The 26,536-nt window shown below is 41.6% G+C and overlaps 1 protein-coding gene across 19 annotated transcripts in view; it reads right to left on the bottom strand.

Annotated features, from left to right (window-relative positions):
* Positions 1-208: 208 nt before the first annotated feature.
* Positions 209-26,536, bottom strand: part of RPRD1B (regulation of nuclear pre-mRNA domain containing 1B) — a 77,624-nt gene continuing 51,296 nt past the window's right edge. For 2 of the 19 annotated variants that reach the window (XR_003427104.1, XM_027078325.1), the window contains one exon: positions 23,945-26,055. Coding sequence is in view for 7 of the 19 variants with exons in the window: in XM_027078325.1 (XP_026934126.1) it covers positions 26,035-26,055 (21 nt within the window). In the remaining 12 variants the exon portion in view is untranslated. Of the gene's footprint in view, positions 365-1,651; positions 4,524-8,687; positions 8,861-9,714; positions 9,769-21,410; positions 26,056-26,536 lie in introns of those variants that run through there. The other 17 variants (XR_003427095.1, XR_003427094.1, XR_003427096.1 and 14 more) reach the window with 17 other exon arrangements.

Here is a 26,536-nt window from a genome sequence, read left to right on the forward strand (position 1 = left end):
ATGTTTTAATTTATAAGAATATATAACTACCTTAATTTTATATACACCTAATGACATAGTTTCAAAACAAAAATTAATAGAATGATAATTCAATACATCTCTCTCAGTATTTGACAGAACATGGAGACAAGTCAGTATGGATATAAAAGATGTATTTATCAGATAGGGATAGGTTATGCCTCAGTAACAAAAAACTCCGAAGTCTCAGTGGCTTGGTTCAACAAAGGTTTATTTGTCAGTCACACAAAGTCCAGTGAAGTCAGGCAATTCTCAGGACAGTTCTCCTCCAAGGAGTGACCCAGAGATCCAGTCTGCTCTCATCACATGCCTCTGCCATCTCACTCTGTAGTTCCCACAGATGCTTCTAAAGAAGAGAAAGTGTGGAGGAAGCACACTGGCTCTTAATTGCCTTGGCTCAGAAGTTACACATATCATTTTCATTCACATCTCTTTAGCTAGAACTGGTCACACATTCTCTCCCATCTCTAAGTATACTGAGAAGTGCAGTCTGCCTATGTCTCCAGAAAAGAGAGGAAACCCAGGCCGGAGTGGGAACCTATAGTCTCTACTCAGAGGATTTGAACAAAACAGTGAAAAAACTTGACCTAACAGACATACATAGATAACTCTGTGTCCAACACCTTATTTTCAGACACATAAAACAATTTACAAAATTTGACTATAACCTGGGCTATAAAGCCAGTCTCACCAAATTTCAAAGAACCAAAATCATATAGAGCATATTAGCTAACCAGCTATTTCTTATAACTAAGGTATAAATCAATAATAAGAGATAATTAGAAATTTCCATATGCTAGGAAAATTTTAAATACACTTCTAAATAACCTATGGGTTAAACAAGAACTGATAAAGGAAGCTAAAAAATATTCTGAATGAACTGATAGCAAATTAATTCATATAAAGATTTGTGAGTGTAGGTAAATCAGTACATAGAGGGAAATTTATAGTCTTAGATACATATGTCAGAGAAGAAAAGAAGCTGAAAATTGATAAAATAAACATCGACTCCAAGAAGTTGTAAAAAGAATGTCAAGGCATGGGACTTCCCTCGTAGTGCAATGGTTGGGAATCTGCCTGCCAATGCAGGGGACACGGGTCGATCCCTGGTCTGGGAAGATCCCACGTGCCACAGAGCAACTAAGGCCATGCACCACAACTCCTAAGCCTGTGCTCTAGAGCCCACAAGGCACAACTACTAAAGCCCCCACAGCTAGAGCCCGTGCTCCACAATGGGCAAAGCCACCATAATGAGAAGCCCGCGAGCTGCAACGAAGAGTAGCCCCCCACTTGCTCCAACTAGAGAAAAGCCTGCGTGCAGCAATTAAGACAGAACGCAGCCAAAAAAAAAAGGAATGTCAAGACAAATTCAATAAATGTAGGAAGAAGTAAATAATAAAGGCATGAACAGAAAATAATAAAATAAGAAAGCAAAGATTAAAACAGAGCCAAAAGACAGTTCTTTGAAAAGGTAGTAAAATTGATAGACCCCTGAAGGAAACTGGTCTAGAGAAAAACAGAACTGGCACCAAGAAAACAATATTAGGAATAAAAAGTAGGACATCACTACAGAGGCTGCCAGCATTAAAGAAAAATGAGGGTATTCTGAACAACTTTGAGTCAATACATTTGAAAGTTTAAATGAAACGGACAACCTGGAAAGGTGTAATATACCAATTTTGACTCAAGACAAAATAGAAAACCTAGAGAGTCCTCTAATAATTAAGAACACTGAAAATCCCTTTCATTAAGAAAACTTTAAGTCTAGATGGTTTCACTGGCCAATTCTATCCAACATTCAAAGAAGAAACAATTTTAGCTTCTAGAGAACAGAGAAACAGTAAATAATCCCCAATTCATTTATGAGAGTAACATAACCTGCCTACCAAAACAGCAAAAGGATACAGCAAGAAAAGAAAGTTACAGGCCAACTTTACTCATAAATATAAATGAAAACTCCTTAATAAAGTGTTAGCCACATAAATCACTATATAAAAGGATACCACAAAAGTGGGCTAATCCCAGGAACACAAGGTTGATTTAACAATAGAAAATCTATTCATACAATTCAGCACATAAACTGATTAAAGGACAAAAACTACACGCCGAGAACCATTTGATAAAAAATTTATATTTAGTCATGATTTTAAAACTAAAAAAAATGATAATCTACAACATTATGAACAGAAGGGAATTACCATAACTTGATAAAGATTATGTCTGTGGCTACCATAATTAATGGTAAAATATTGCAAGCTTTTCCTTTTGAGATCAGGACGTCAAGGATGCCCACTGCACCCATTTTATTCAACATTTTACTGGCAGTCTTATCCAGTGCAGTGAGGCGAGAAAAAGAAATAAAAGATGTAAGAGTTGGAAAAGAAATAAAAGTCATCTTTCAAAGGTGCTATAATTAGTATATATAGAGAAACCCCAAATGATCTACAACAATGTTATCTAAATTAACAAGAAAATGTAGCATTTTTATTGGATTCAAAATAAACATATTAAAAATATGTTTCCATATAATCACCCACTGAATTATTGAAAGAAGCTACTGGGGGGAAGATCTGCACTTGGGGGACAAGAAGGTCTTCTGAACGTTCAGAGATAAACCTGTCGGAACAGGCTACCCTGTGTGTGAGTGAGCTTCCCGTCACTGGAAGGGTTCAAGCAGGGACAGGATGGCCTGTGTCCAGGGGTGTTGGAGAAAGAAACTGGGCTCAGAGTGAGAGGCTGGTTCTCCCCAGGCTGGGCCTCAGCTCTTCTCACACTTGTCCCTGGGAGGCAGCCTCTCTCCTTTCTTCTGGTTCCTCTCAGAATCAACTTAATCCTTCGGTAAAGTGGGTAAAATAAACCAGGATTTATGGCTCCAGAACATGTTGTAACAATCCCTAATCTTATCGCTGTCCACTTCCTTCTCCTAGGCTTTCCTTTCAGAGAAAACCCACAACGGCATTTCTCTTGCCCTGCCTCCTGCCCCCGCCCCCGGCCCCACCAGACTTATCTACCAAGTTCAAGTTCTGTGGCAAACGGAACAGCTCCCCCAATGGCTGTAGGTGCCGGCCTAGGGGCTTCTCCACAAGCACAAACTTGAGTGGGTTCACCCTGTTCAAAGCCTTCAAAGTCTCCCCGCTGCCTAGAGTCATGGTTTTTTTCCAACAACAGACCCCTTTGATAAAGGCAAATCTTTCCTTGCAAATAGCACCCCACTGAGTATTTACTCGGTTCCCAGCACCGTGCTAAGGCTTTACGGGCTTGATTCATGGAATCCCCCATGAGTCCCCATGAGGTAGGACCTATTATTAGCTCCCCAGGTCACTAAGTGGGGACTTGGGACTGGGACTTTCTCAGTTCAGCCCACACACTCTGAAACACCATGCCATCTGGTTTGGTTTGGTTTGGTTTGGTTTTTGTAACTGTTTTTCCAGTGAAATTTAACATAGTCCCTTAAAGGCACAACACAAAGGCACAACACGGAACAGTGCAGCTGCTTTCACTGGAGCAGGGATGGAGGGCCTGGACTTCTCAGCTTTGCCACCTTATCCCCCAAAGCAGCTCCCCCATACCACCCAGCCACCATCCATAATCCTCACCAGAGGGGCCCAGGAGGTAGAGCACATAAGCATGCAGACCTGGGTCAGTCCTGTGCTCTCTAGCTACCTGACCTTGAGCCTTGGTTTTCTCACCTGCAAAATGGGGCTAATAGGCCTTCCTACTTTCGTAGGGTTATTGTGAGGATTAAACGAGATGGTGAATGTAAGGGTTCATCATCCAGAAGGTGCTGCATACATGTTGTCTGCGATTATTGGTGGTCTCTGTGGATTGGGGTAGCCCCTCGGCACCTCCCTCTGGACTCTCAACATGGCAAACCGGGGGCCGTGAGCTCTGGAAGATGCCGCAACCCATGTTCACGTCACCTGTTGAAAATTCATCCTCTGGTCATAGCACTTTGCCGGGCCCACTGTGCCTTTACCTGATTGGTCGCTGTCTGTCTCCCCCCAAGACTCTAAGTGCCATGAGGACAGGGATTGTTTCTGGTTTTGCTAGCTGCATCCACAGTGCCTATCACCAGGGGGTGCTTAAGAAACACCTGTTGAATTAAAAAAAAATTAAAGTCCTTGGGAAGATGATAAAACTATAACTCTGAAACATAATTTGTTAGAATCACAGAACTCCAGGGCTCAAAGGGGGCTCAGAAACCAGCCAGACAATTTCCTCAGAGGAAACTGAAACACAGGGACAGAGAAGGACTTCCCGGGATGCAGAGTGAGTGAGAACAGGACAAGAAGCCAGGCCTCTGTGTGACCCCCTCACCTGCCATTTCCCATCTGTCATAAGCCCCACTTACCTTCACCATTGGCACTTGACGAATGCTAACTGATCACCTCCATCAGCCCTAAGATCTTGGCACAAAAACTCCAGAAGCTGCTGGCAAAGTCTCCTTTCCGGTAAATTCTTTTCTTAGCTCTGGAACTACTGGTTCCAAAGATGCACAACCGGTCCTGAAAATAGCCATTTCACCCCAAATTAAGAACAAGCCCTGTTTTTGAGGATTCTCAATTTGGGGTTCCTCTCAGGCAGAGTTCTAGACCATCTGAGTTGGCAGGGACCTGAGATATTCTGGGCCAATTCCAGAAGGGGGAACCGAGGCCAGAGAAGGACAGAGACTTTCCCAAGGTCACAAAGGGAATCAGTGACAGGGCTGGGACCAGAACCCGGGCTCTCTACTCTCTGGCCAGTGCTCCTGTCTCTACAGCAGGCTGTAAGTAGTCGGACTGGATTAACTTGAAGGTACTTGCAGGCTCTGATCTGAGGCTAATAGATTCTTCTTCGAACAGGGGTGTGGTCTTCTTCAGACTGTGGTCAGCTGTGCAAACTCCTGTCACAGGTCCTCAGCACAGAGTAACTTTCTACGTGCAAAAATGACAATATGGCATTCCAAAACAAATTGGCATTCCAAGGACAAACTGATATTCCAAAAAAACAAAATTCCAAACTGGTATTCAAATTAGTTGCCAACATTAAAAAACTATTTTTACATGCAAATCCAGGATTCCACATTCTCTTAGAAAAATCAGACAATCTGGTAATACTGATCTTCCCTTCCGGCGTGTGACACTTGGCTGAACTACACAGCGGTTGTCACACATTTGCCTGTCCACAGCTGGCCAAATTGCCTCCTTCCTATTGCCTCCCCAGGTCCTGAAGGCATTTGAGTTTGCAGCCCCTGTTCTATTGAGATTTGCGAATCCCCTCTGTAACTATTCCCCAGATAAGGGGTCACGTAGGCACTGTTTATTGCCTCCAGGGAGTTTGCTTCCAGTCTGTTCCATGGTTGGCCACGTAGATGGTGGTGGGGAGAGAGAGCTTGATTTGAACCATGGCCGATCTGAATTCATGTATAACAGGTCATACTGTAGTGTACTTCCAAAGCCTAATGAACTTTAATTACCTCAGAACCAGTACTGAACATGCTTGTTTTGGTTGAGGCAGATAAGAAGGCCCCTCTTGGAAATGACTTCATAGACTGTCAAGCCATCGAAATGAAATCCAGATGCCATTGCATTCTGGGCAAACTAGGGGTCAAGTCTGGATGGCCCTTTGGAAGTTTTGAAGGCAACCAGTGCCGATATCAAGAGGGTCTGGAGGTCTGTCTTCAAGTTCTTGAGCAATGACAGCACTCAGATAAATTGCCTTTCTATGACCTTGCCAGGGGCTGTCACCACCAACCCGTGTTTCATAATCCATGGAGGTGGGGGAGGTTTAGCGTAAAGACAGGCCGCTGAGCAATCCATCAGGAGGTGGCCCAGGAAATCTGGGCAGACACTCTTAGAGAGTTCTTGGCAAGCTTCAAATTTTGGAACTTTAAAAGCAATGGCTTCGTTCCTACCACACGTATCAGCAGTCAAATCTCAAAGCCAACAGAAATATTAGAGTCCAGGAGTATTCGATATGGGAGAGCCCTTGTATGTTTCATCTCGTCTAACTCTCTACCTTAATTGAGAAGTGCCCTACAGCACCCCGGACAAGAAGGGTCAGCCAGCCTTGGTGGGGCAATGTTTTCCTGATAATGGGTCAGAAGCTGTCCCCACTGAAACGTCCAACTCCTGTCCCCACTTTTATCCTCAAAATAAGAACCATTTTTATGCCTGCCTTTATCTATGTACATTGAGCACCACCATACTTGCCCTCTCATCTGCAAGCTGAACTGTTCCAAGTCATCCTTCCTGGGAGGCCTTGATTTTGAGGCCTAGCTACTGTCCTGCAATTGGCCAGTGCCCCTTTTCAGCATCTTTTCACAACAGCTGTGACTTTAAAAGGACACAGTTCTTGCTCTATGGCCTCCAGAGAAGAACGGCTGAGTCCAGCTGTACCACATCCCAGGCTCACATGCCCAGTTTGCACTGATTGTTCCACAACAGTAAACAGCTTTTATTTATTTAACGAATACTCATGTAGCTCAGCTTACTTTAGCAATATTCATTAAATCCCCATAACCCTTGGAGTTACGAGTCTATTATTGTCATCCCTGGTGTACAGATGATGAAACCAAGACACAGGGGAGTAAAGTCACTCGGCCAAAGTACCAGTTAAGTGGGGAGGCTGGGGGGCTTCCCTGGTGGCGCAGTGGCTAAGAATCCACCTGCCAATGCAGGCGACACGGGTTCGAGTCCTGATCTAGGAAGATCCCACATGCCGAGGAGCAACTAAGCCGGTGCACGCCACAACTACTGAGCCTGTGCTCTAGAGCCCACGACCCACAACTACAGAGCCCGCACGCCTCGAGCCCGTGCTCCACAACGAGAAGCCACCGCAATGAGAAGCCTGTGCACCGCAACGAAGAGCGGCCCCCACGCGCCGCAACTAGAGAAAGCCCTCGCGCAGCAATGAAGACCCAACGCAGCCATAAATAAAATAAAATAGAATACAATTTAAAAAGTGGGGAGACTGGGACTCAAACTCAGATCATTGGAGTCTGGAGCTGGTGCCCGTAACCTCCCTGTGCTGCCTCTCTGTGCAGTTGTTCATGTTAAGCACAGCGATGAAGATCTCTAGGGAGATCTGGAAATACTTTGTCTCCTGGGTAAGTCAGCCTCAACCTGAGGTGTGAAGTGACTTGCCTTAAGTCACTCCATTCTGCAGTGATGGAGTTGGGACTTCACCTGGGTTCCAAGTTCAGGGCTCTTTGCTCTAGCCTAGAGCATGCCGAGTGGACTCATCAGATTTAATTGAAGGGGAATCCTCCAGGGGAGCAACATCACAAAGATCCTACCCAGGGAAGTGAAATGCATTCTAACCTGGCTTTGAGCCCACATGCATATCTAACAGTCCACAATTACCCAGTGGGTTCCTGGTCCAGGGAGACAAAAACTAATTAACCTAAGCATCTGATATTTTGAAAGTGCACGTTAGGAAATACATGGAGACCTCATTAATTCATACCCCAATAATTCAGCAGTCATCATGGTCTCTTGTTGGGCTGAAGTACATATTACATTAACCCAGAGATGGGCAGACTTTTGTAAAGGGTCAGATAGTAAATATGTTGGGAAATGTGGTCATACACAGCCTGTTGACTCCTGCACAGCTGCATGAACGTGTTCCTGGGGCCTGAAACATTTCCTAACAGGAAGGTAAGGAGCCCTCACAGCTAGTGCTGGGCATATCACCTTGTTTGCAAATATCTTTCCCCTGCTAACAGGTTTGATGTATATGTCTTTGTTCTGCTTAAGTGGCATCTGGCCAACCCCACTGCTTATATCTGTTCCTGGGGAGAGGGAACAGGGTCCTCCTCCTGCAGCACAATGAGGGGCACATGCAGACCATCTTCCTGTGTCAGCTGCAGGACAGGACCCGCTGACCATGGGGAACCAGTGCTATTAAAGCAGGTCTCGCTTTCTTCTGTGAGTAAAGCATCACTCCATCTAGTGCCTATGTGAGCTGTGTCTTACTTGGTGACTCCGACACCTGAAACCATGCACCTTAAATTTCTTACTATCTCTGCCTTTTAATTGAGGTATTTAGACATTTAATGTGATTATTGATATGATCAGATTTTAGCATATCACCTTGCTATTTGTTTTCTACATGTCTCATCTATTCTTTGCTTCATTTTTTCCTTTTTCTGCCTTCTGGAATATTTGAAAATAATTTTTATGATTTCATTGCATCTCCTCTGTTCACTTATTAGCTACAGCTGTTTGTTATTTTCATGGTTGTTTTAGACTTTTTAGTGTATATTTTTACCTTATCACATTCTACTCTCAAGTGACATTATAACACATCACGAATACTATAAGATCCTTATAATAATACTTCCATTTCTCCCCCTTCTGACTTTATGCTTTTGTTGTCATATATTTTGCTTTCTTGTATGTTATAAAACTCGAAGTACATTATTATTTTTGTTTAAACAATTATCTTTCTTTTAAGATTTTCTTTTTGATGTGGAATATTTTTAAAGACTTTATTGAAATTGTTACAATATTGCTTCTGTTTTATGTTTTGGTTTTTTGGCCACAAGGCATGTGGGATCTTAGCTCCCTGACCAGGGATTGAACCCACACCCATGCATTGGAAGGCGAACTCTTAACCACTTGACCACCAGGGAAGTCCCTCGATTATCTTTTAAAGACATTTAAATTATAAGAAAAAAAATTATATACTTCCCCATGGAGTTATTTTCAGTGCTCTCCATTCCTTTGTGTAGATCCAGATTTCTATCTTGGTATCATTCTTCTTCAGATACCATTTCTTATTGTTCAGGTCTACTGGTGATGAATTATTTCAGCTTTTGTTGCTTTGAAAACATTTTTCTTTCATTTCCATTTTTTTCTCTCTTTTTAAAAATTAAAGTAAAATTGACTTACAATATTAAATTAGTTTCAGGGATCAAAACAATATTAAATTAGTTTCAGGGGTACAATATAGTGATTCAATATTTTTATACATTACAAAGTGATCACGAGAAGTCTAGTTAACATCTGTCACCATACAAAGTTATTCCAATATTATATTCCCTATGCTAAACATTACATCCCATGACTTATTTTATAATTGGAAGTTTATACCTCTTAATCTCCCTCACCTATTTCATTCCACACTATCCCCTCTGGCAACCACCAGTTTGACCTCTGTATCTATGAGTCTGTTTGTTTTGTTTGTTCAGTTTGTTTTTAGATTCCACGTATAGTGAAATCATATGGTATTTCTCTTTCTCTGACTTATTTCACTTAGCATAATACCCTCTAGGTCCATCCATGTTGTCACAAATGGCAAGATTTCATTCGTTTTTATAGCTGAGTAATATTCCATTGTGTATATATACACCACATCTTCTTTATCCATTCATCTGTTGATGGGCACTTCGGTTGCTTCCATATCTTGGCTATTGTAAATAATGCTGCAATGAACATAGGGGCACATGTTTCTTTTAGAATTAGTGTTTTTGTTTTCTTCACAAAAATACCCAGAAGTGGAACTGCTGGATCATATGGCAGTTCTATTTTTAATTTTTTAAAGACTCTCCATACTGTTTTCCACAGCAGCTGTACCAATTTACATCCCCACCAACAGTGCACGAGGGTTCCCTTTTTCTCCACATCCTCACCAGTACTTGTTATTTCTTGTATTTTTGCTGATAGCCATTCTGACAGGTATGAGGTAACATCTCATCGTGGTTTGATTTGCATTTTCCTGATGATTAGTGATGTTGAGCATCTTTTCATGTGTCTGTTGGCCACCTGTCTTTGGAAAAAAAGATCTATTCAGGTTCTCTGCTCTTTTTTTTTCCTCTGCCCATTTAAAAAAAAAATAGGGTTGTTTTTTTGATGAGTTATATACTTTGGGTATTAGCCTCTTTTTGCCAAATTGTTCACACACACCTTCTCCCACTCAGGTTTTTGAAAAATTTCCTGATTTAACAATCCATTGCTTGTTTAGTAGCATATTGTTTAGCCACCATGTGTTTGTGTTTTATGTAGTTTCTTTTTTCCTTGTATTTTATTTCTCATCTCATACCATCATGGTCAACAAAGATGCTTGATATGATTTCAATCTTCTTAAATTTATTGAGACTTGTTTTGTGGTCCAGGACGTGATCTATCCTGAAGAATGTTCTATGTGCACTTGAAAAGAATGTGTACTTTGCTGCTTCTGGATAAAATGTTCTATAAGATATCTACTAAATTAATCTGGTCTAATGTGTTGGTCAAGGCCAGTGTTTTCTTACTGATTTTCTATCTGGGTGATCTGTCCATTGATGTAAGTGGGGTGTTAAAAGTCCCCTACTATTATTGTGTTACTATAAATTTCTCCCTTTATAGTCATTATTTGCCATATGTATTTAGGTGCTCCTCTGTTGGGTGAATATATATTTTAAATTGTTATATCCTTTTGTTGGATTGATCCCTTTATCATTATGTAATGTCCTTCCTTGTCTCTTGTTACAGTCTTTGTTTCGAAGTCTATTTTATCTAATCATTGCTACCCCAGCTTTCTTTTAGTTTCCATTTGAATGGAATTCATTTTACCATCCCCTCACTTTCAGTCTGTGTGTGTCTTTAGATCTAAAGTGAGTCTTTGTAGGCAGCATATACATGGGTCTTGTTTTTTTATCCATTCAGCCACTCTTTCATGGAGCATTTAGTCCATTTACATTTAAAGTAATTATTGATAGGTATGTACTTATTACCATTTTGTTTGTTTTACGGTTGTTTTTGTAGTTCCTTTTTTCTTCTTTTGTTGTCTTCCCTTGTGATTTGATGACTATCTTTAGTGTTGTGTTTGAATTCCTTTCTCTTTTTTTGGTGTGTGTATTATAGATTTTTGGTTTGTGGTTACCATGAGACTCATATATAACTATGTAAATATGATTATTTTAAGTTGATGATCTCTTAAGTTCAACACATTCTAACAACCAAGCATTTTTATTCCTCCTACCCATATTTAATGTTTTTGACATCATATTTTACATCTTTATGTTTTCTTTATCCCTTACTTATTGTGGATATAGATGATTTTATTACTTTTGACTTTTAACCTTCCTGCTAGCTTTATAAGTGATTGATCTACTATCTTTACTATATGTCTGCCTTTACCAATAAGATTTTTCCTTTTATAATTTTCATATATCTAGTTGTAGTCTTTTCTGCCTAGAGAAGTCCCTTTAACATTTCTTGTAAAGCTAGTGCTGAACTATTTTAGCTTTTGCTTAACTGTGAAACTTTTTAAAAATATTTATTTTCTTTATTTTTTTGGCTGCGTCAGGTCTTAGTTGCAGCACACAGGATCTTCGTTGAGGCATGCGGGATCTTTCATTTTGGCATGCAGTCTCTTCGCTGCAGTGCTCAGGCTTCTAATTGTGGCGCGCGGGCTTCGCTCTAGTTGTGGTGTGTGGTTTTCTCTCTCTAGTTGTGGCGTGCAGGCTCCAGGGCACATGGGCTCTGTAGTTGTAGCGCACGGGCTCCACAGAGTGTGGTCTCTGTAGTTTGCGGCACATGGTCTCTCTCATTGAGGTGCGTGAGCTCAACAGTTGTGGTGCGTGGGCTTAGTTGCCCTGTGGCGTGTGGGATCTTAGTTCCCCAACCAGGGATCAAACCCACGTCCCCTGCATTGGAAGGCATATTCTTTACCACTGGATCACCAGGGAAGCCCCTGTGAAACTCCTGATCTCTCTTTCAAATCTAAATGATAGTCTTGCTGGGTAGAGTATTCTTGGTTGTAGGTTTTTTTCCTTTCATCACTTTAAATTTATCATGCTATTCCCTTTTGACCTGCAAAGTTTCTGACGAAAAGTCAGTTGATAGTCTAATGGGAGTTCCCTTCTATGTAACTGGTTGCTTTTCTCTTGCTGCTTTTAAGATTCTCTCTTTATCTTTTTTTGCCAGTTTAATTATAATGTGTCTTGGTGTGGACCTTTTTGGGCTCATCTAGTTGGGACTTTCTGTGCTTCCTGGACCTAGATGTCTGTTACCTCTCCTAGGTTAAAAAATTTTCAGCTATTATCTCTTCAAATAGCAACCCCCCCCCTTCTCCTTCTGGGTCCCCTGTAACGGAAATGTTAATATGCTTGATGTTGACCCAGAGGTCTCTTAAACTACCTTCATTGTTTCAAATTATGTTTTTCTTTGTTCTGTTCAGCTTGGGTAATTTCACTGTGTCTTCCAGTTCACTGCTCTGTATCATCTAATCTACTGTTGCTTCCTTCTAGTGTATTTTTAAATTTCAGTTATTGTATTCTTCAGCCCTATTTAGTTCTTTATATTTTCGCCCTCTTCATTAATCTTCTCACATGTTCATTCATTCTTCTCCTGAGTTTGCTGAGTGTCGTTATGATCATTACTTTGAACTCTTTAGGGCGTAGACTGATTATCTCCACTTCACTTAGTTCTTCTGGAGTTTTGTCTTGCTCCTTCGTCTGGAACATATTCCTATGTCTTCTCATTCTGCCTGTGTTTATTTCTGTATATTAGATAGGTTGGTTATGTTTCCTTATCTTAAAGAAGCGGCCTTATGTAGATGTCCTATGGGGCCCAGCATCACACTCCCCTCTGGTCACGAGAGCTGTATGCTCTAGGGGTGTCCCCTATGTGGGTGGCATGGGCCCTTTTGTTGTAACAGGGCCTACTACTATGGGTGTGCTAGTAAGGGGGTGCTGGGCCCTGGTCTGGTTGGCTGCCAGGTCTTGCCTTGTGCAGTGGTGGGCTGGGTTGGGTCCTGGGGCAGCTGACTGCTTGGTCTGGGGGGTCCTGGGACTGGTGCTGGTCTGCTGGCAGGTGGGTAAAACCCTGGCACTAATGGGTCAGAGAGAAGACTGCAAAGTGATGCTTGCCACCACCAGTGTCCTCATGGTAGAACAAGATGGCTGCCTCCAGTGTCTGTGTCCCCAGGAGAATCCCAATTGCCTCCTGCCTTTCCAGGAGGCTCTCTAAAGTTAACATGAGGGTCTGATCCAGGATCCTTTCAAATTACTGCCTCTGCACGGGGACCTGGAATATGTCAGATTTTGTGAGTGCCATTTAAGAGCAAACTCTCTATTTCCCACAGCTCTCCAGCTCTCCTGTATGCAAGCCTGCTGGCCTTCAAAGTCAATGTTCTAGGGCTTATCTTCTCAGTGCAGGACCCCTAGGCTGGGTAGCCTCATGTGGGGCTCAGATCTCTCACTCCTTGGGAAGAACCTCTGCAACTGTGATTATGCTCTCAACTGTGTGTCACCTACCTGGGTGTGTGGGTCCTGGATTTACTGTATCTTCACCTCTCCTACCCACCTTGTTGTAGTTCTTTGTCGTTAGTTGTGGAAAATCTTTTCTGCTAGCCTCCAAGTTGTTCTCATAGATAGTTGCTCTCTAAACAGTTATAATTTTGGCATGCCTGTGGGAGGAGGTGAGTTCAGGGTCTTCCTACTCTGCCATCTTGGCCACACTCCCACCCATTTTTTAAGGACATTTTTGCTAAATAAAGAATTCTACATTTTTCCCCCCCTTTCAACACTTTAAAGGTATCATGCCATTCCTTTCTGGTTTGCATAGTTTATGATGAGAAGTCTGCTGCTACTCTGATCTTTGTTCCTTGGTATATGTTTCTTCTTATTCATTATCAGTGGTTTAGCAATTTCACTATGATGTGTCTTAGGATGTTAAGTTTTTTTTCATGTTTGTTCTTCTTGAGGACTACTGAGTTTCTTGGACCTATGCCCCTTTAACATTTTTATCATATTTGGGGAATGGCCATTATTTCTTCAAATATGTTTTCTGTCTCTTTCTCTCTTTCCTCTCCTTCTGGTACGTATTTCTGACAGTTGGTATTGTTTCACAGGCTACTCTTTTCATTCCCTTTCCAGTATTTTCTCTTTGTGCTTCATTTTGAATAATATCTATTTCTGTGCCTTTAACTTCACTGATCTTTTCTTCTGCAGGGTCTAATTTCTTCTGCTGTTAATCCCATTCAGTTTATTTTAATTTCAGATAGTCTATGTATCATCTCCAAAAATTTGATTTGGATTTTTAAAAAATACATTCTATGTCTTTCCTCATTATGTTCATGTTTTCCTTTATATCTCCTTGAGCATTTATAATGTTAATAATATCTGTTTAAAATCTTTGTCAGCTAATTCTATCATCTGTGTCGTTTTGGATCTGTTGAATTATTTTTCTCCTGGTTCTGATCATATTTTTCTGCTACTCTGGTGATTTTTTTTTTGTGCCAAATATAATAAACTTTACATTGTTGAGTGTTGGGTTTTGTTGTATTTCTTTAAACAGTGCTGGACTTCGTTCTGCCAAGCAGTTACTTGCAGATCAGTTTGAGGATTAATACTGAGCTTGTTTTATGGCAGGCTAAAAGCAACCTTTACTCTAGGACTACTTTAGCCCCAACACAAAGGCATGACCTTTTCAGGTTTCTATCCAACACTGTGTATTACAATGTCTCTTCTCTGGCTAGCAGAAACTTCAACTATTCCCAGATCTCTGTGAGCCCTGGGAATTACTGCTTTCTGTTTTTTCTTTCTCTGGAGGCATGGAGTTTCGTCCCACATATGTCCTGATCAGAACTTACCTAAGGGTCAAGGGAGCCCTCTGTGGATCTTCTGAGCTCTGCCTCTATGAAGCTACCTTCTCTCTGTTATTTCTCCATGTAAATTTTAGCTGCCTCAGCTTTCCTGAACTCTGACCCCTGTCTCCCAGTTCAGTGATACAGTGGGCGTCTGGTTCCCCATCTCTGTGAAGACTGGAAAAATCCTAAATGAGTAAGATGGGCAATTCCCCTCTTCCTGTGTGTTTTCCTTCTCTCAGGGAGTCACAGCCCTGAGATGTCCCAATGCTTCCTGATGTCCAATGTCTGAAAACGTTTGTCTCGTATATTTTGTCTGCTTTTCTAGTTGTTTATGGCGGAAGGCAGTTGCCACAGCACTTAATCCTTCATGGGTGGAACTGAAAATCTCTATCCTAGTTGTTTTCACCATTGGTTTATACTTTAAAATATCATTTAACTAATAGATGGTGACTTCATTAAAAGTTGTTAGAGACAATTTAAGAAAATTGTGTTGGGAGTTAGTTCATGAATATTTTTGAGTTTCACAATTCTACCAGGAAGTTAGGCTCTGTCAAGATTTTTATGAAAAGTTGAACTAGGAAAAGATCTTCAAGGTTAACTCGAATTGATCAAGACACAACCCATTACTTAACCTTTAAATTCACTTTTTAAAGTGTTCAAGATTTTGACAAGGGTGCCAAGACCACTCAAGGGGAAAAAATAATCTCTTCAACAAATGGTACTGGGTGAGATAACTGAATATCCATAAGCAAGAATGAAGTTGAACTCTTACCTCACACTGTACACAAAAACTAACTAAAAAATGCACCAATGACCTAAATATAAGAGCTAAAAGTGTAAAATCCTAGAAGAAAACATAGGAGTAAACTTTCATGACCTTGGATCTGCAGTGTTTACTTAGATATAACACCAAAAGCACAAACAGCACAAGAAAAAATAGATCATAGACTTCATCAAAATTTAAAACTTATATACATCAAAGGACACTATCAAGAGCGTAAAAAGACACCTACAAGATAGGAGAAAATATCTGCAAACCATGTATCTGATAACAGTCTAGTATCCAAAATATATAAAGAACTCTTACAACTCAACAACAGAGACAACCCAATTCAAAAATGGGCAAAGGACCTGAATAGACATTTCTCCAAAGATATACAAAGAACATTAAGCACATGAAAAGAAGCACAATGTCATTAGGAAAATGCAAATCAAGCCCACAATGAGAGAGCACTTCATACCCACTAGGATAGCTATTGTTATGGGTTGAATTGTGTTCCCTCCCCTGCAAAATATGTTGAAGTACTAACCCCTGGTATCTGAGACTTTGACCTTATTGGGAAATAAGGACTTTATAGATGTAATCAAGTTAAGATGAGGTGATTAAGGTGGGCCTCAATCTAATATGACTGGTTTACTTATAAAAGGGGGAAATTCGGACAACGGCACAGAGGGAAGATGGCCATGTGAAGATGGAGTAAGATATTAGAGTCATGCTACCACAAGCCAAGGAATGCCTGGGGCTACCAGAAACTGGAGGAGGCAAGGAAGGATCCTCCCCTAGTGACCTGGAGGGAGCATGGCCCTGTGAACACCTTGATTTTGGATTTCTAGCCTCCAGAACTGTGAGACAATGAATTTGCTGTTTTAAGCTACCCAGTTTGTGGTACTTTCTTATGGAGCCCTAGGACACCAACACAGCTATAATTTTAGAAATGGAAAATAACAAGTGTTGGCAAATGTGATGGTTAATTTTATGTGGCTGGGCCACGGTGCCCCTATATTTGGTTGAACATTATTTTGGATGTTTCTGTGGTGTTTTTAGGATGAGATTAACATTTAAATGGATGGACTTTTGAGAAAATCAGATTACCTTCCACAATGTGAGTAACCCATCAAAGGTCTTAATAAAACAAAGACTGACATCTCCCCTTGAGCAAGAAAGAATTATGCCAGCAGACTGTCTTTGGACTAAAACTGCACCTATTTCTTGGGTCTCCAGGTGCTGGCCTACCCTGCAGATTTTGGACTTACTAAGCCTCCACAACTGTGTGAGCAAATTCCTTAAAATAAATCCCTATCTATCTACCTACCTATATCAATATCCTATTGATTCTATTTCTCTGGAAAATCCTAACACAGCAAGGATGTGGAGAAATTGGAACCCTCATCCATTGCTGATGGAAATGTAAATGGTGCAGCCATTGTGGAAAATCATTTGGTGGTTCCTCAATTAGTTAAACACAGAGTTATCATATGACCCAGGATTTCCACTCCAAGGTATATATCTAAAAGAATTGAAAACAGGTGTTCAAACAAAAATTTGTACAAGAATATTCATAGCAACACTATTGACAATAGAAGATAAAAACAACTCAAATGTCCATCAACTGACTGATAAATATTGATGGATATCCATACAATGGAATATTGTTCAACCATTAAAAAAATAAAATTCTGATAAATGTTATAACATGAATGAATGTTGAAAACACTATGGTGAGTGGACAAAGTCAGACGCAAAGATCACACGTTGTAAAATTCCATTTATATTAAATATCCAGAATAGGCAATTTCATAAAGACAAAAAGCAAATTAGTGGTTGCCAGGGTGTTGCTTAATGACTATGGGGTTGCCTTTGGAGGGGATGAAGATAATCTAAAACTAGGTTGTGATGGTTGCACAACATCGTGAATGTATTAGATACCAATGAATCATACACTTTTAAAATGGCTAAAATGGTTAATTTATATTGCGCATTTTACTACAATTTTTAAAAGTGTTCAAATACACAGAGAAGGATAATTCTTGAACTTACTAATTAAGAAACAAATTGAAGATGTGGAAACGGAACTTTTTAAGTTAACAAAAATAAAACAACAAATCAAGAATTAAAGGTCGGGCTTCCCTGGTGGTGCAGTGGTTAGGAATCCGCCTACCAATGCAGGGGACATGGGTTCGAGCCCTGGTCCGGGAAGATCCCACATGCCACAGAGCAACTAAGCCTGTGTGCCACAACTACTAAGCCTGTGCTCTAGAGCCCGCGAGCCACAACTACTAAGGCCCGTGTGCCACAACTACTGAAGCCTGCACGCCTAGAGCCCGTGCACCACAAAAAGAGAAGCCATCGCAATGAGAAGCCTGAGCACCACAACAAAGAGTAGCACCCGCTCACCGCAACTAGAGAAAGCCTGTGCGCATCAATGAAGACCCAATGCAGCCAAAAATAAAATAAATAAAATTTAAAAATTAAAAAAAAAAAAGAATTAAAGGTCATAAAATATGTGTAACCATTGCGATAAGTAGTCTTGTGGAACTACAATCACAAAGCAAGTTTTGTCTCCTACCATCTCCTGAAATCCAACTTGTGGGACTAGCGTATCCCTTAGTTCTAGAAGAAAATCAGGCCTTGCCAACTTCTCTAGTCAATCTTACATCATCATCATAATATCATCCTGTAGTCACACTTAAGATGCAAAACAGTCTCAGTTCAGAAGTTTAAATGTCCAATTCCATTATAATAAAAATGGCTTATCATTTGAAGTTGAGGCCTTCTCTGGGCCTGCTGCAGACCATAAGCCAGCATCAGGGAAGTGAGGCCTTCTTTGTGTATTAAGGCTTCTGACCCTCCTGGGGTAGGGCCGTGGGAGTGAGGAAATGAAGGCAAAGCAAGAAAACAGCCTTAGTTGAGGCTTTGTGGTGACTGGGCACTGACTTGGCAAGAGTTTAACTGTCTTTCTCATGTGGGCTCCTCCAACGCTCCTCAGGGTGGCTCATCCGTCCTCTCCTCTCTCCCTGTCATGCCATCTTCATGCCGCAGGGAGCCCTCAAGGGTGACAACTTCCCCATGACTCTGCTTTTTGATCCTTCATCAGCACCGCGAGTTGGAAGTTCATCTCCTGGAGTAAACCCTCGGCTCTTGCTCAGGCTCTGAGATGACTGCGTGCCAGTTCTATTGCACGCAGCCCACATCTGGTGCTTGGGAGGCAGAGACACATCCCTGGCCCAACAAGCTCTGGGAGTGGAGGCTGCACCCACCTCTGCCACCTCTCCTTTGCTCCATCATCAAAGCACCCAGCCAGCCACTGGTATCTCATCCTTTAGATTTTTCCAGGCCAGGGTCTGTACAGTCTATCAGATTGTCACCCTACAGGGAATGCACATAGTAAGCTCCAGTGAGGCCCTTTTCCCTAGCCTTGAGGTGAGCGCAACTGGCACCCATTACTCTTGCTGAGGAGACTCCAAACACACAAATGGCTCTCTTCAAAGAAATCCCCACCAAAAATTCTCCTTCTTCAACTCTTTTTTTTTTTTTTTTTTTTTTTTTTGTGTTTCGCGGGCCTCTCCCTGCTGTGTCCTCTCCCCTTGTGGAGCACAGGCTCCGGACGCGCAGGCTCAGCGGCCATGGCTCACGGGCCTAGCCGCTCCGCGGCATGTGGGATCTTCCCGGACCGGGGCACGAACCCATGTCCCCTGCACCAGCAGGCGGACTCTCAACCACTGCGCCACCAGGGAAGCACTCCTTCTTCAACTCTTAACTCTTCTTTTATATCCTTGATGTGGGTGAGGGAGTTTAAGATGGCTACAGGTTTTCGACCACCTCCATTATAAATACAGCATATGGTATACTTATGTGGTATCTATTGCTGCCTTGCAAAAAACATCTATTTTAACCTCTTGTTGCATGTGCATTTAAATAACTACAATCATCTGAATATAGTAACAGCTACTATTGAGCCCCTACTTTGTCCCAGACATGGTACTAGGTCCTTTTTACAAACATCTCATTTAAAGTTATTAATAGGTATGCTTATAACTACCTTATCGATTTCACGAGTTCATACAGATAACTGGCATTTAAAAATCTACAGAGTGAGGTATTATTAATAAGATTCTCAATAGGAAGAAATATTCTGAAAGCCTAGTCACAGAACTTTAGATCTGGAAAGGACTTCATAGGTTAGTCAACCACACTCATTTCCTTTAAGAAGCAGCTGAGGTCCTGAAAGGCTGAGGGACTTGCCGAAGGTCATCACAGTGAGAGGAGATCAGAAGATGGGGGTTATCATTTGCTACAGCTGCCTCTTATTTTAAAAAGTATTAGGTAAATTCTAATGCATACTGCTAATTTTAAGATTTATCAAACCAGGGGTAGAAGTGAATTCTTAATGTAAAATAACTGTCTCAGAGTCTTAAAAAATTGAACAAACTGGGCTTCCAACACTAGGTAAAGCTGTGCGAATCCTAATATACTGTACAGGAGAATAAAGGATTCTTAATTGAATCTGTGCCTCAGAGTGGAAAAATGATTTTTAAATGGAAAATCCCACAGAGGTGGCGATGAGAAATGAGTTTAGCTAGATGAATGATCTTAAGAGAAAGCAAGAGAGCAAACCAGGTTGGAGGGTGGCTTTTTCTTAAAGATCTCAAATAAACCAAGCGCAGACTGTTTGTCCCCAGACAGTGAGCTACTGTGCTTACTCTCATCTTCCTAGTCTTGGTACTGTCTCGTGTTTTGATCCTCACAGCCTCCAAGATTTCATGTAAACTTTTTAAAAAATAAGCGTTTACAGCACGATGATGATATTATTACTCTATCTATCAAATACTATGGAGAACCCAGAAAATGCCATCCAGCATTCTCAGACTTCAGTCCTGCATTCTCCTGCAAGACAACAATCATATGCTTTAGGGCTGGCAGGTGTCCAGAAACAATTTAGTCCAATACACTTCAAAGATAAGAAAACTGAGGCCCCAGAGAGGAAAGCACCTTGCCTAGGAAGGTCACACTGTTAATGGCTCTAATCACAGAGGTTAAGCATTTTGACAGATTCATGAACTCTTGGGTAGTTAGTTCCATCCTCAGCTCTGAGGACCTCAGAGTCACATTTTGTAGCCTGAAGTGCTAATTAAACCAGAGGAATTATGGACTTACTATTTATAGGCAGGAGTGAAGACATTAACTAGGCCATGAAACCTGGGGACACAGAAGGAGATCTTGTCTCCTGAGATTCACATATTACATTCAACCTTTATATTTTAAGACAGAACTTGGTTAATGCATAGCCTCAACTTTCCAAACCTGATCTTCATCTTGGGTTGCATTTAGCCTTGAAGGACCAGGGCTACAGCAGTTTTTTTGCGTCATGAGATAAACGGGATAAACTGGTAACTGTACTTCTTTTGGTAAATGCTGCCCTCACCCAGTAAGAAAGGTTAAAATCATCCTTCTAAACATATCAATTGCTTCAAAGGAAAGTATTTCAAACCATTTTTTGTTATTTTGAGTTTTAACCAGTAATAGTCAATATGCTCTCACCGAATTTAAAAGTGAAAAGAAACCTACAAAAAATGTTTTTAAAAGACATATCACTTGGGTTTGCAATTATCTCATGTTTATTTTACTGTTCAGAGTGGTTTTCACTGTACTGCCAAAATCAAATCTCTCTTACGAGGCCTAGTGGTACGAACAGAAGTGCTGAAATCAAAGAACCTGCAAGTTTTAATCTGTCGGAGACCGTGTGGTACTAGGCAAAGAGCCATTTAACCTCTCTCCATCAATCCCACTTCTGTACAATGAAGATAAAACTATGAAGGTATCTCTCCTGTGTACTGTGTGAATTGGCTAATTAAAGCTAATTAACCCCCTGGAAAGAACCAAAAAATACTATCTAAGTGCTGAGTATTTATGGGCTACTAAACAGTCACAAAAACTCCTAAGAGACAAGACTCTGCAGAGACAGCACAATCTCTATTGATGATTACTAATTACCCACTGATTACAAACAAAGCTTTGGGTGCTCCCTAACAGGGGAGGGAAAAGAAACATTACACAATGTCATTCAACAACACCATCTTTATTCAAAAATATATATCTATGAGACATTTCAGAATATACTGCTACCGCCAATGGCAGCCTATACTTCTAAATAAAGTCCTAAATTAATATACAAATTTAAGCTTTAAAAATACTCTTTAAGAAAAAAAAAAACAGAACAAAAAACAAGGGAAGATTGAAGACTTTCTGAGAATGAAGACCTGAAGGTAAGGTCCTAGAGGCCAATGGATGCCCTAAGTATAGGAGAACACAGAACAAAATCCACCCACCCCGCCCTGCCAGATCACCTCACACATACAAGGAGAAAGGTTCATTTAAATTAAACAAATGAAGTAGAGAATTAAGAGTTAAAAAACAAAACAGAACTAACTTCCTTACAGGAAGTCCACTAGTAACAGGTGTTAAGAGGCCAACACATTCATTTACATAACTGCTAAAGTTTCATTTCTTGCTCTTGCTGTAATAATTATGCACCAATTTCTAGTCAAAGACTCAATCAGATAAAACACAGCAGTGGGCAAAATCCATTATGTTATAATATTTTCATCTAGCTGATGACAGCAGATATCTACTACACCTTTTTGGCTGGTTTGTGGCTGGTAAGACTTTGCTTCCTTGGTGAAAGAAAGCACAGAGTTTGTGCAAGATGGGTCTGTTCAGAAGCAAGCTCATCTGCGGGACTAAAGCAGCACACCACGCGGGGAGGGGGCTTATATGCAGAAACAGCAAAGACTGGAATTTATTCTGCAATTTTAGTAAAAGTCATTTACTGCCCTATGGCCTCTGGGAGAAAAGCTTTATATATAGACTCATTAATTTAATAATGACAGGACAACAGGCAGTGTCAATATGCAAACAACACACAGACCGTATTCAATCTGAAAAATAGCTTAAATGCTACTAGGTTCTACACAGAGTTAAACTGCACACCTGCTATGACTTTTTATCATTTTCACTTCACGGCAGGCAGGAAAGCTTCTTGAAGGGAAGCCTGTTACACTTTTAAAAACAGACGTTATGTTCTAACACGCTGAACATGTAAAATTACATGTAATTGGCTTTTTGGTAATCCTGAAAAGAGCAACTCAAAATAATGGAGATTCTGAAGCCCCCTCCACTGAATTCCTTTTTATATAGCTTTTGGATTTCAGCCTCTGGGCTATAATTCCTGTTACACTATTTGGGCAAATTGTTTTCTGCCCTTTCCAATGTCAAAAATAAGCCTGCCAAATTAGCATGATTTACAGTCAGCAGGCCTAACCTTTACTAAAAGCAAGGTAATAATCCTCCCTAACTACATTATATAGTCATAATGTCAGCTGGCATGATAATGGAATTAAGACCCCCAATTAATATCCCTCACTTTCCCCCTTCCCGAGATGAGCTATTCAGTAACATCTGACACAAAGTACTCCTCCTCCTAGGGGCACAAGGACACGTGCAGTGGTGTGAAGTGAAGGACAGACAAGCATGCACAGAGTGTCATATTTGCAGGGGAGATTTTCAAGTTTAGTCACCATGCTGTGGACACGTGCCCACGCAGTGAATTAAATGTTAGTGTGTGCCCGACTCCCCAAAAGAAAGGGTCAAAGCAACACCCACGCAGAGCCCGGACTCCCAGAATGCCTTTAGCTTTGGAGGCCCACAGTGCCATTTCTAACAACCGCCTTCACAACCAACTGGGGCAAAGATCATGTTTCGAGGAACGCGCTCTCTGACAGTGGGTGGCACCCTTGATAAGTGCAGCCTGGGAAGGTTGTTGGATAGGAACCTAAAGCAAATAACTTATGTTTAATTCATGCTTGTGATCTGTTAGTCGTTCTCTGAACTATGACTTGATGTCCCAGATCAGCTTTATTGCTAGATCCTCTAGTCTGCTCACACACGCACCTAACCTTTGACTACGCATTGTTAGAAGTCACAGTAAGGGAGGATCCGAGATTTGGCAAACTCTGTACGGCAAAGTTGCTCAACAGCCGTGCCTCCAACCTCTGGGGTGGATGGCGGCCAGGAAAGCCAACTACTCCAGAATTGAGTCCCTCAGCAGAAGTTCAAGTGAACTTGAACAAGCCCAACTCAGAAAGGAGAAGCTGCTTTCATGACACAATGCTGTCGGGAGAGACAAGATTCTTCTACACATGATTTTCATAACTTCTTGGGTGTAAAGAGAGAGCTAAGAATGGAAAACCAACAGGGGCGTGGAAACATGAAGTGAGTCTGTATGCTTTCCAAATATAAATCTAAACTGGATTCCATTCGCCACTGTCCTCAATTGTGCTCAACAGGAGAGGCTGGAGAGGAGAATCAGACCCTGCGGTTCTTTCTTGAGGCTGGGGGGGGCTGAGCAGAAAGAGGGATAGAACCAGGGGCTACTAGGTTATTTCCAACCATGACTTGCCCTCTTCTTTCTGCTGGTACAGATGGGAGTCTGGGGCATGACACCTGCCTTAGTCAGTTGAAAACAGGTCACCAGCAGAGGGCAGGGGGGCCAAGCCCCCTGTGACGTTGGGCAGCAACGAGAGGTCTGGCAAGCTCTGAATATGGGACTTGAGTTCCTTGCGGACCTGGGTTACCCGAGCAAGCTTCTGTTTATATTCCTAAGGAGACAAAGAGAACACAATGCAGTTAAGTCTGTGTGTGCTGATGGTCAGGTTTAAAGAGGAGATACAGATACTCTCACCTTCTTGCTCTGTGTGCTCCTCACCAGAGAGCCCCTCCCCCATTCAGCTAAACATTCATTCAAACTCTCAAAAGGCAAAACTTTAAATAAAAAAAGGAAAGCTCAAGAGCTCAATACTGGCAACAGTGAATGAAATGGTATTCAGCTAAGCACTTGAGATTTGGAAGTAAAAAGTGATGTTCTGTATTTGCGGTGTCTTTGGTTCTTATCTATTTCAGAATACTTTATAAAATAAAATAAAGCCTAAGCTTTAAAATCATTTTGAAAACTCCACCTAGACATGGCTAGAAAAACCACTATAAAGCTATATTTTGTGTGTTAAACTTAGATTAACCCAGAGTTATTATCTTCGTAGACAAGGACTACAGAAGCTTAAAATTCCCACTGCCACTGCCTGTGTCCAGGACTTCCTTGTTCCACACCTGAGAAGTGCAGCAAGGCCCAGCTGACGCCTTCTAGTAGACTCCCCTGAACAGACTTATCTTCCAGAAGCCCAGCTTTCAAGTCACTCCTCTGAGAAAGGGAAGCATGGCACGGCACTATCTCCATGACTGCTCCCAGCAGTAAGGTCTTCTTACAACTTCCCAACCCCCCATGCATATGCCAGAGCTTGCACAGGCCGTTTGTTCAGATTCCCCTCAAGCCTGAAGGGATCTCTTTCTTCTCCTGGTCCTGGCAAAGTCCTGACTCCACTCCTTCGCCTACTTGCTGAGTTCCACTCCTCTAGAAAAATCTTTCCTCCTTATCCAAGACGTTGGTCCCCATCTCCACTGGCCTTCCTCTGCACTGTGCCCCTAACAGACTGCTCTTAGGTACTCTCTCCATACATACAAGACTTCTATGTTCCCCTAAAATATGACTCCCCTGATGACAGGAACTGAATATACTATTTTCTTTCCTCAGCTCCCAGCTAAAAGGTCTTCTTGGTAAATCTGTATGGAGTAACAACTCTGGGCCATGTGAGATCTGTGGTTTACAACCCCTTTGGGGCTTGACTTTTTCCCTCTAACTGTGTCACCCTCCTTGGTGTTTCTGCAAAGATAAGGAGGTTCCTGAGACTGGGCCCTTGGTGACTAAAGCGTCTCCTGCAGGAAGGTAACAGAAAGCACTGGGCTAAGATGCAAAGCCCTGGGTTTAATTCTGGCTCTTTTAGTTTCTGTGTGACTGTGGATGTGTTCCCTCCTTTCCTTCATCCTTCTTTATCTGAAAACTGAAGGAACTGAACCACCCGTAAGGTTTTTCTTCAAGTTCCACATTCCTTCATGCCAGACACCTGAGAGGCAAAGGGTTTGAGGGCATAAGCTTAAGCACTCCTAGGAAGAGTGATAAGACAGGAAAAAGGTTAAATGAAGAACACTTACTTTGAGTTGTAAAGACAAATTCCAAGCAAGGAGTGGAAGAGGGGAATGGGGAAATGGGCAGGGAGGCTCCACCCCTACATGACTGGTGGCGGTCAGCCTTCCACCTGAAATGAGAGCTGCTCACACAAGTCATCAAACGAACAGACAAGTGACAGGTTAAGAAAGTAAGCTCTCCTGGCACCCCATGTTTTACCTTCGTAGACTTAATACAACTAAAATAATGACTTACGTTAATTATTGATAGTGACTCCTCCATCAAACTAGTAAGCGTCGGGAGGCTAGGACCAGACCTATATGCTTCACCCAGCATCCACCATGCCCAGCAGTGCCCTGTAAACAGTAGGTGTCTACACAGCTGCCCAATGAATTAACAATATATAAAAGATAATATCATGCACAAGCACACCACATAAAGTAATCACCTTTCATTCTTGAAACTGAAAACTACTTTCAAATCTGAGGACCTAAAACGTGAAGGTTCTCTGTCCTTCCCTCCACAAATAGTTTTCTTCTTTGGTTTCACAGACTTCACAGGAAATTAATAGAGAAGACCAATTCTCTATTACTGGACATGGATTCATTTATTTAACTTCTCCTGAATTCTAGGTACAAAAAAGGTAAAATAGTTACTGAATAGTTACCCCTTGCTCCCTGCCCAAATCCTCTGACCAAAGCTGACAAATGAAAGCCACCTCAACTCAGAGCCATCCAGTCTTGGTAGCTACAGAGCACTTCAGTTGAAGGAATTCCTCAAGAACAGTTTGAAAATCACCAAGTCTCTAGTGAGCTGACCTGAGATCAGAATCCAAGGGTCCTCACTCTTGGGTAATCCTTAGACTAATTTAATTTAGCAAGTCCACCTGAAGTCAAAAGGAAAGGTGGCTGGGACTTCCCTGGTGGTCCAGTGGGAAGACTCTTGCACTCCCAATGCAGGAGGCCGGGGTTTGATCCCTGGTTGGGGAACTAGATCCCGCATGCATGCCGCAACTAAGAAGTCCACATGCTGCAACGAAGACCTGGTGCAGCCTAAATAAATAAATAATAAATAAATAAATATTTTTTTAAAAAAGAAAGGTGATTGAT

This window comes from Aethalodelphis obliquidens, unplaced genomic scaffold, assembly GCF_003676395.1.
Source record: "Aethalodelphis obliquidens isolate GAN/ISIS:26980383/991018 unplaced genomic scaffold, ASM367639v1 scaffold42, whole genome shotgun sequence".
NCBI classification, from domain to species: Eukaryota; Metazoa; Chordata; class Mammalia; order Artiodactyla; family Delphinidae; genus Aethalodelphis; species Aethalodelphis obliquidens.